This window comes from Cavia porcellus, unplaced genomic scaffold (assembly GCF_034190915.1).
Source record: "Cavia porcellus strain 051 isolate PalLab524CR breed Dunkin Hartley unplaced genomic scaffold, mCavPor4.1 scaffold_31, whole genome shotgun sequence".
NCBI classification, from domain to species: Eukaryota; Metazoa; Chordata; class Mammalia; order Rodentia; family Caviidae; genus Cavia; species Cavia porcellus.
Genome location: NW_026947514.1, coordinates 36362360 through 36373093, shown reverse-complemented (window position 1 = coordinate 36373093; position 10734 = coordinate 36362360). Strand labels below are relative to the sequence as shown.

The 10734-nt window shown below is 42.8% G+C and overlaps 1 protein-coding gene and 1 long non-coding RNA gene across 5 annotated transcripts in view; both read left to right on the top strand.

Annotated features, from left to right (window-relative positions):
• Positions 1 to 1275: 1275 nt before the first annotated feature.
• Positions 1276 to 10734, top strand: part of Fntb (farnesyltransferase, CAAX box, beta) — a 77898-nt gene continuing 68439 nt past the window's right edge. For 3 of the 4 annotated variants that reach the window (XR_001201786.3, XM_005004776.4, XM_003472513.5), the window contains exon 1: positions 1277 to 1516. Coding sequence is in view for 3 of the 4 variants with exons in the window: in XM_005004776.4 (XP_005004833.1) it covers positions 1373 to 1516 (144 nt within the window). In the remaining variant the exon portion in view is untranslated. Of the gene's footprint in view, positions 1517 to 10734 lie in introns of all 4 variants that reach the window. The other variant, XM_063241491.1, reaches the window with a different exon arrangement.
• On the top strand, positions 1526 to 5159 carry LOC106028192 (uncharacterized). Its single transcript, XR_001201788.2, has 2 exons — positions 1526 to 1868; positions 4942 to 5159. It is a non-coding gene; the product is annotated as an uncharacterized LOC106028192 (long non-coding RNA).

Below are 10734 nucleotides of genomic sequence, written 5' to 3'. Positions count from 1 at the left end.
ATTTAATCTCTTGATATTATAATTTCAGTGTAGTCCTTTTTTTGTAGGTCCTAAAAAAGATTCTTTTGTTTTCTAATGGTAACAATGTTTTCCTAAAATCATTACTTCACATTATATCCATGGGAAAATATATGATGATTAAGCTCACTCAATAAAAATGAAAAATTCTTTTGTTCAGGACAGATGCAGATTAACTGCCAGATTATAAGAAATTAGTACATGATGTATTTCTGGTATGTTCTCTCAAGTTTCCTGTTCCTTCTTGAAGCTCCTATTTTGTTCTCTTGGATGATCCTTCTCCTTTAGGTCTCAGGTTAAATATACTTGAAGCTTTTGACCCCCCTTCCCAATCTAATGACCCCTGCCTTCTATGCTTCTCATTAACCCTGTTATTTTCTATCATGCCATTATGTATTATAAGTCTTCATATATTTGTGTTCGTTCACTTCTTTTTTAGACAGCAGTTCAGGCTAGCCTTGAACTCACTATGTAATCCAGGATGGCCTTATCCTCCTGCCCTATTCTCCTCAGTGCTGGGATTACAGGTTTGTTCCACCACACCTGGCTCATTCATTTATTTCTGCCTATTGCTCTAATGTGTAAAGTTCCCAAGAGCTCAGGCCTTGCTTGCTTGGTTCATTTTTGCGTTCTCAGGGCCTAGCACAATAGTGACATATAAGAGGTATTCCGTATTTGCTGACGATCAAATGAACATTTCTTTGCTTTTTTCACTTAATGCTTGTTTCTTTTACATTTTAGTTTCTACTCCTGCACTGTAACTCCCAAAAGGGGGAGGAGGAAGTGTGGGAAAATTTCAATACCTTCTCTCTCCATCACTGCCTACTAGTAAGACTGCAATTCTGCTCCTTTGTTGAGAAGCTGCTGGCTTCTCTGGGAGGATGTCAAGGACTCAAAGGTTTACAATAATTCTGTTAGTAACAGCATGACTGAGGTATCAAGAGAGCTGTAATAAATGTTTCTAAAGTTACATGCATTGGGTTCTTGAGCATCTGAAACTACAAACTACATTACTACAAACTGCATTAGAGTTAAGTGAGGATTTGCAGAATACTGGTGTGCTGCATAGCAAACCAAGACATTCTACTCCATGTCTCTCAGAAATGAAATTCAGGTACACACATCCTTCCTTGCGTTCCAGGAAGCTGAGCTCTTGCAGCAGCTCGTCCGCCCTACTGGGGGCGGCAACAAACCAGTAATTCACTCCAAGAAGTATAGGTGGGAGGAGAGATTCGCGTTTAAATTCTTTTTGACTCTACCCAGTTTCCGTAGCGCCTGAGCCCGCTCGAGTTTCAATGCGCGCTGTTGCTGGACGAAGCTGAGTCTCCTATACGAGCCCGCTGCTCTTCTGATCATGGCTTCTCCGAGTTCCTTTACCTATTATTGCCCTCCAACCTCTTCCCCTGTCTGGCCAGAATCGCTGTACAGTCTGAGGCCAGAGCACGCGCGGGAGCGGTTGCTGGACGACTCGGTGGATACAGTCACGTCCAGAGAACAGGTGAGGTGGCAGGACTGGGCGAGGCGCCTGCGCGGGGGCTTCTGGGAGCGGGAGTCTCGGTCGCAGGGCCGCGCGGTACGGAGCTCACCGGAGAACTACGATTCCCACAGTGCACTGCGGCGCCCCCGGCGCGCTCCATGCGCCCAGGCTGGGCTTCTGAGAGGAGTGTTTGTGGGGCCGCCTTGGGAGGGGTCGTGATCAGGTTTGGCTCGGCAGACAGGCCAGTACCCAAGTCCACTGGGCCTCATGGAGCGGAGAGAATCGTGTCCTGTACCTGGAGCCCACAGCAGCCCGGGCGCATCAGATAGCCCTCTTCATTCTACCGGGACGTCGCGAGGTTCTGGGACGGATGGTGTGCTTTCCCCACTGTGCTCTGTGTCAGGGACAGAGGGAACTCAGCAGCCAGACTGTTCTTAGGCCATTTCATAATCTGTTTTAACTTCTGACCTACAGTGCCAAAGTTGGGGCCTGCTCATGATGAGCATGTTGATAATTATTTGGAACCAGCTCTGGGTTAGATGCAATATTACAGACTGGAAATACAGAAAACTCTGGTTGAGAAGGAAGACGGGCAGGAAGACAATGCGGTTTGGAAAGTGTTTTCATTTAAAATATGGATTTTGGACTAGTTGTCATTCACTAAGGCCTAGAAGCAGAGTAAAACCTATCATTGTGAAATGTTTGAGGGACTGAATAGTCAACATAGTTTCATTTTTCTTCTCATTCAACAACTGGAATCGTTCCCAAGTTAGTTGTTGTAGAGCTGTTTATCCTGTTACTAGGAGAAGTCGTCAGGATAATTCTTTTCAGCTCTAATAAATAAGCATCCAGCTGCTTACTAAAATAAGATCTCTTAGTAAGATCAGTCTGCAGGCTTAACCTTGGAGGGACTTACTTTGTCTTTCACACCTGAAGCTGGAAGCCTCTATTTAGGTACAGTCAATAGCAGTGATTATTATTATAGTTATAGCTGTAAGTATAAATTTTAATCAAAACAAGGGCTTAAACATATAGTCATACACATAGGATCCCAGGGAGTATTTTAACTGGAGGTTTATGTTTCATGGAAACCCTTACCTTTTGAATGTAGGTCCCCCAGGTTAATTAACCCCCCAGTGTGCCCTGCAGAAGTCTTGGCCAAAGATTGCAAAAAAAACAAACAACAACAACAACAAAAAACCTTTGTTGTGGGTGAAAATCCTACAGGATCTTTGCAGTGTTCCCAAATGATGGAGGGTTGAATTGATCCAGGTCAGGCCTTTTTCTTTTGCTCTGGCCTTTTGACTATGGGGTCAGACCCAGCCCCTGAGATTACATTATAGCTGCTTGAATTGATCTAGCAGATAGAGATCTAGACGGGAAGAAAAGGGAATCAGAGGAAATCTGTTAATATAGAGAAAGGAATTGAGACAAGGACCTTCGCTGTAAGCTACATTCCCTGCCCTTTTTGAAGTTTTGAGATAGGGTCACTGAATCACTTAAATTGCCCAGATTGGGCTTAAACTTGCCAGCCTCTTGCCCGAGAGTTTCATGGTTAAGAGAGGCAAATAAAAGAGATCTGTTTTCAGGAGCTTTTCTAATCTGCTTTTTTTTTTTTTTTTTTTTTTTAAAGAAGGTTGCTGGAGTTCCTGTTTGCTTAGTTGAAAAACATACTTATATGCTGAGTAGGAATAAAGAGCAGTTCAAAATGGTTACTACATTGTGATCTGAAGAGGGGTAGGTCAAGGTGAATGCTAGGAGGAATACTAGGTTCTGATTGTTATTATAGAGCCTCTTTCAGAAATGAGGGCAGTTGGTATGATAGAAAAGTACATTATCTTATGTTTCTATACCATGTTGTTACTGCAATTCACTTTTTAAAAGTCCAGGATGAACTGTTGCAGTTAAGGGGAAGATAATGTGATTGCCTCAGTGTTTTGTTAGTAGTTTTTTTTTTTTTGGTACCAGGAATTGAACTCAGGACCATGTACTTGCAGGGCTGATACTGTGCCATTGAGCTATATCCCTGGCTCCTGTCTCAGTGTTTTAATAATTATTGTAATGACCATTTATTTGGTCCCAGCATTGTGCATTGTCTTTCAGTCAACTGGGCATTGTGGTGCATAGCTGTAATCCCAGCACTCAGGAGGCAGATGCAGGAGGATGGCCACGAATTTAAAGCCGGGGGGCGGGGGGCAGCTAATGAACTGAAGGCCAGCCTGCATTGCATAGCTATACCCTGTCTCAAAACAGAAACAAAAAACCACATTATGTTTGTTAACTCCTACACATTTTACATATGAGAAGACTGAGAGAAGTACTGATTGGTAGGGTAGTAATGATACATTGATCAGAAATAACAACTTAGGAGGAGGAGTTGTTTACAGAGAATACTGTTACCCTGGCAGGGTTGGGGCAGTGGGAATTGAACACAGTCCTTCACACTGAGCTGCATTCCCAGACGTTTTTAAAATTTTTATTTTGAGAGGGTCTTGCTTTAATGCCTAGCCTAGGCATGAATTTGCCTCCTCCTGCCTCAGCCTCTTAGAGCATTGGGGTCACAGTTATGTGCCACCAAACACAGCTATCTTTTGGTCTTGACCAAAACTTCCATTTATTCATGGTGATTTACTATCTACTCAATTTTGTGCCATTGCTATAAAAACAAATGCTCAATTTCTACCTGATTATCAGGAGACTTTGTGAGATAATTTTTTGAAAACAGTTAAATCTTGTAAGTTTGCTGTGGGTCCTTCTATTCTAGTGATTCATTCTACAGATACTTAAGTGCCTTTTATGTGCTGGGCACTGTTCAGCATCAGTCAGTGAACAAAGAAAATCAATTTGATGTTTTTAGGAAATTTGTTCCAGGTTAGGGAGGCAGTTAATAAAGTTAATAAAGAAAAAAAAAAAAAGTACCAGGGATGGCAAATAGCTAGGTGGTAGGGTTCAGCATGCCCAAGGTTTCATCTATAGCACCACAATAATGGAGGGAAGGGAAGAGAGACAGACAGACGTGAGGTGTAGAACAATAAAGCAGGATGAAGGGATAGGGTGCTCCAGGAATGGTAGTGAGGGCAAACTGATGATTTTACATCCGATCTGAGATAGAAGTATGTGACGAAGCAGGTCACACCTAGATGTGATGGAAGAGTTACGCAGATACAAAGGACCCATGGCAGGAGGAGATGAGATGGGCTAACACAGCCATCCAGGCTGCAATATACATTATTAAAAGGGCCCTTGCCGAGAGAGGAAGCCTCTTGGCTGGAGAGCTCCGTTCACCTCCAGGAGTTACTTTTCCTCGCTGCTGTGTAGCAGTGCCCAGCAGGTGGACCTGCACCGATGGGCCCCTCCTAGTGCTGCTGGTTGAACTTGGCCATGCAAGAATTGCTAGGATATGAGGCGGGGAAGACTGAGATCCATGTGCTTCTTCTCTCCTGCAGGGTAGCAAGGCTGGTGTTTCTGTGGGCTAAAGGTCACGTCTCCTCCGAGATGCCTGCTCCGTGGAGCTCCTGTCACCCTCTCCACTCCTTCCCTTCACACCTTGTGGTTTAGGAGGGGATCCTAAGTTCCCAGCGCCAGTGCTGCACTCTCCTGTGGGTTCCCCACACCAGCCCACACCATGTAAATAGTTTGCGTATAAACTTCCTCAGTTCTCCCACTTTATGCCATCTGTTTCCTGTTTGGACTCAGCCTCACTGTGATCAGAGGATTCTGAATAGGGGAGTGACACAATCTGACTAGCAGTGCTCCACGTCACTCAGAGTGTGCTCGTGGGGACATGATTTAGGAGCCAGTGCCTGCCTTCCACACTGTGCCGTGTGCAGTGGGCCATTTGCAAGCAGCCCGCTCTGCGATTCAGGCCAGTAGGTTAGTACTGAAGGTCTCAGAGGCACCGGCCTTGCCAAACACTGGTTTGCAATAGATCCTAGTCCTGTTTTTCTTTGAGTTTGCCGTGAACAGAGCTCACGGCATCCTTTGCTTGAAATGGCATAATGTCATTAGATGACATTCAGTCAAGTGACGAGCGAACCAAGTGGGGAAGAATTAAGATGTGCTATGACAGTGTGCCAGCTCCCCGTAATGAATGGAATCAGTGTGTACTGCAAGCATATACTAATAAAAGTTTCCTAAAATTAAAAAAATTTAATCAAGTGACAATCAACTCTGAGGGAAATGTAAAAGAATTATTACTCTTGATCCCTGTTCTCCAAATTCTTTCAGAGAGAGAAAGAATGTACCCAAGCAGTCCTAGCGCGCTGAATTACGAGTGCATTGTGCAGAAATGCAGGAGCCAGCCTGCGGGCTGCGGAGGCAGGATGACTGGTGGCGAGAGGGGCAGCTGTTTCAGTAGGAGGGCCCACTCATTAGGAGAGACCCAGGCTTCCCTGGGGACAGTGGGGACAAGGTCCCCTTACCTGAATGGAGAGCGCAACATGGGTGTAGTAGGTGTGACTCCCTCTGGGTGTGGCTCCAGATACTCTGCAAGTGCTGTGATCCCTGATTCAAAGGAGGGCCTGACAGGTCCCAGGAAAGAATCCCAGCCCTCTGCTGTGGATGCACTTCGTGGTACAGTCTCTGAAAGACTGGTAACGAGGTGGAATAAGTTGTTCTGTAGGATCAAGCTTTCCGGTCTTTTATGCCACTAGTAAAAGGAAATAGCATGACTTGGTTACATGCTCAATAGACCACTTATGTGCATCAGCTTAATTTTATTGAAATTCAGCCTATGCCATATTGTCCAACTATAATGCAATCTCAAATATCAAATTTTCCCAATGAAAAATCCAAAAAAGTGGTGTGGTGGTGTACATCTGTAATCCTATCTCTCGGGAGGCTACGGCAAGAGGATCACTGTGAGTTTGAAGCCAGTCTAGGCTACATAGTGAATTCAAGACTAGCCTGCACTACATAGTGGAACCCTAAAAAAGAAAAAAAGTTCAAAAAAGGGCCATATGTGGTGGTGCACACCTGTAGTCCCAGCACTCGGAGGCTGAGGCAAGAAGATCATTGTAAGTTCAAGACCAGCCTGCATTACAAAGTGAGCTCAAGGCCAACCTGAACTGCATAGCGAGACCCTGTCTCAAAAAGACAAAAGCAAGCAAGCAAACAAACAAACAAACCCCCATACATCCACACATTAAAAAAAAAAAAAAAGACCAAAGAAATGTTTTGTTTTGTTGGTATTGGGAATTGAACTCATGACCTTGTGCTTGCCAGGCTGGCACTTATGCCACTGAGCTATATCCCTGATTTTCAGAAAAATGTTTTTAAGTTAAGTTGAAAACATCTGTACTTTTAGGTGTGTAGGTAAATAAACCAAATGAAACCAAATATCCACCAGCAAAATGTACGTTTAAATTTAGGTGCGGAGACTGGGATGTGGCTCAGTGGTAGAGCGTTTGCTTAGCATGCCTAAGGACTGGCTTCAGTTCTCAGCACTCTAAATAAATATACCCTTACTGGTTTAAAAGTTGTATACTTTCTGGGGATGTAGCTCAGTGGTAGAGTAATTGGCTAGCATATCTGAGGTCCTGGGTTTGATCCCCAGCACATACAAAAATAAAACATCACACGAGGCATGGTGGAGCACATCCATGATTACTTGGGAGACAGAGAGGAAGACAGCAACTCAACACCAACCTGCACAGTTTAGCCAGTCCTTGTCTCAGTATCTAGGCCAGGTAAAAGCACTTGCCTACTGTGTGCAAAGGTCTAGATTCAATCCTCAGTATAAAAAAAAAAAGGAAAGAAAATCACAGCATACTTCATAAAATAACATTAATTTGAAAATACTGCTTTTCTCTTGTCAAACATTGCACTTTAAAATTCCTCACATGCATTGTTTATTCCTTTTTTTGATGGTACTAGGAATTGAACCCAACCAAGGCCTTTGCACTGAGCTACCTACTCAGTCTTTTTTTAAATTTTATTTCAAGACAGGTTCTTGCTAAGTTGCCCATCCTGGGCTCAAACTTGGTGTTCCTCCTGCCCCATCCTTTTTGCTGAGATTACAGATGTGCACCTCCATACCCAGCTGTCACTGACTATTTTATTCCAAGTTACAGCATTGCACTTTCATAATAGTAAAACTGTTCACAGTGTGTCCAGTTGGTCATATCTGTGTCTAGTTAGTAATAACTGAGAAATTAATCACTTTATTACTTTAAAAAACTGAGACTGGTTTATAATAGTAATTTACACATCGATACATGAATTTATATCCCCAGGAATAATTACTACATCTGTGTTTAATTCATCTTTTTTTCACTAATACCATTAGCCAAACGAGCCAAAATTAGACCTTGAGGGAGTTTGTTTTAGGCTACTGTGTCAACTGCAACCCAACTTTGTATTCTAAACTAAAGGAATTGAAACAAACTTACCTCAGCAATAGATACTTTGTAAGTATCTGATTATAATGTGACTTTTCCCCCACTCTGGGAAAGATACTTACCTGTGTAAAGAAAGAATCTTGAGGCAAGAAGTGTAGCTCAGTGGCCTTCAATTAGATCGCAGCACTGCAAGCAAAACAAAACAGAGAAAAGGAAGAATCTTGTTTTGCATTTATCATATTAATGTCTCTTTTAGCACAGTTTAAGAAGAAGGAATCGTAAGTGTCAGGTAGCAAATCTGCTCTCTAAAGGGGCCTCCTCTGGGGAAGAGGTGCAGCTATAGGAAAAAAGGAAGTGACTGGCCGTGCTGTAAAGTTGGGCTTTACATATGAAGTTGCTGGTTTTAACTACGCAAGAGTGGGTGGAAATATTCTTTGCTTCTCACTCAGATTTCTAGAAAAAAAAACAACCCATGAGCCATCTTTCTAACAGAGATGCTGGCAATGTAAGCAGCTCATTACATCTCTACTTCAGTGTTGCCAGGGCACCTAAATCTTGAAGACAGCATGTAGTCACTTCATCTCTGGCTCCTGGAGTTTAACACAATCTCTTTGCTGTTGGAAAATACAAATTAATACACAGAGGTGCATATGTGTGTATATGTATAAATATAGAAATATATATTGATAGCTGAGTGTGGTGGTGCGTGCCTGTAATCTCGGCCCTCTGGGAGATTGAGGCAGGTTGACTGCAAATTCAAGCCCAATCTGGACAATTTAGCAATTTAGGGAGTTAGTCTCTCTGTCTGCCTTTCTCTTTCTCTCCCTCGCCACGTTGTTGACAAGGGTCTCACTGTGTAGTTCAGGCTGGCCTTGAACTCCCTATGGAGCCTAGGCTGGCCTCAAACTCATAGCAATCTTCCTGTCTCAACCTCCTGAGTGCTGGGATTACAAGCATGTGCCACAATGCCCAGCAAGACACTCTTAAAAGGAAAAAGTTAAAAGGGCTAGGGATACAGATTAGTGCAAAGGCTCTGGGTTCAATGCCCAGCACTGAAAAATCTGTTTATTCATATTATCTATTTTAGTATATATATATACTAAAATATATATAAATATATATATACACTAAAATAGATAATATGAATATATATATATATTGTGTGTGTGTATGAGGCAGGGAGAGAGAGTGTGTGTGTTCAGCAAATCTATTACATTCCATATGTAGAGACCACACACACACACACACACGCATATACACACAGCATACATATATACTATGTCCTGTTAAGGAGGTGTAACTTCTGGCATACTAGTAGACCTCACCTGAACTCTTGATCTTTTTGCCATATCCTCAGCCCTCATAATTTCATAACCAGAGGAGGTGAGAAATGCTCTGTCAGGATTAGCATTGGTACATGAGTCATTCGGTGGGGTTTGGGAAAACTGGCTGGGAACCTCACAGGTATAACATTGTTTTGGTCCACATGAGGTCCAGAGCCTCACTTGACCAGTTCTCCTTGGGAACCCAGCTTTGTATGTCGAGTCCTGCCTGTCTGTATGGTGCGGATGGTGAGACATCACGTAACTAAGCACTTCAGAATCCTTTTGTTTTTCTTACGGAATTTATAAGGAACAACAAATGTAAATAATATGAGTGACAGCCATTTTTCTGTCACTGAGAAGTTAGTGTTGCTAATACCTGATGTTTGCTTCTGGTTGTTTATGTAGAAACCCTTGGAAATGTAGCCAGGGGTCTCTAGTCAACTCCAACTCTGTCTCTCCCCACCGCACCCCTCTGCCCCCAGCAGCTGCCACCCTGTCACTTTCTCTCCCCTGCCCTCAGTCTTGTGTCTGTAAACATCTATATGTGTATATGTGCTTAAAAGTTTGTATATGGCCTGGGGATTTAGCTCAGGAGCTCAAGTGCTTGTTTAGTAAGCACAAAGTTGTGAGTTTGATCCCAGGTACCAAAAAAAAAAAAAAAAGTTTATATAAACTGTCACATGTGTATCCTGCATTTTTCCATTTAACATCTTTTTTTTTAACCCCCACCCGCAAGTGTCCATTTAACATCTTTAAAAAAAAAAAAAAAACTCCTTCCAGATTGACACACCTGTAACTACTGTTAAAGATAATTTTCAAAAACCAGTTAAAATCATGACTCACACATACAAAAAAAGGACTCACGTTTTCAGATGTTATTTCATTTACTTTAAAGGAACCAGGCAGATGTCATGACTGGCTCAAACAAAAAGCCAGCACAAACATGCACAGAATGAAGACCCTAAATTTCAAATGGGGGCAAAGCTGATTTTTCCCCTGGGAGAAGGAAGCAATCAAATAGGGACAGAGCTGGGGACAGAGCGGCTGAACCCCTCACTGCCCCGAGGTCTTGGCAGGCGCAGCAGGCCTCCCTAGCAGTCGATGCAATCCAGCCTTCTGCTGTAGTGCGGGTGAACACAGAGCAGGCTGCTCGGATCGTTCAGGGTGTATCCCAGGCCCCTGCAGTACAGAGGAAGGCTGAGAGCGTGATATTGAGGATGTATGGCTTCATGTGAAAGGATAATGATGTAGTTTGACTTTTACTAATGATGTACTATGAAATTTCAAACAGCGAAGTTGAAAGAATTTTATCTGAGTACTAGTAAGCTCGCTCTCTAGATTCTTGTTAACACTCTCCTGCACTTTTTAAAGGTCACGTATTCATGTATTCATTCCTCTGTCCATGTTTTTGTTTTCCTTGGGTGCCTGATTTTGAACCTAGGGCAGTGAGCATTTTAAACACATAATGTATCACTAAGGTATACCTCAGGCCTCTGTGCATCCTTTTTCTTTTTCTTTTCTTTTCTGTCTTTTTTTGTTTCTTTTTTTATTATAAAGAGGGTAAGATTAAGCATAA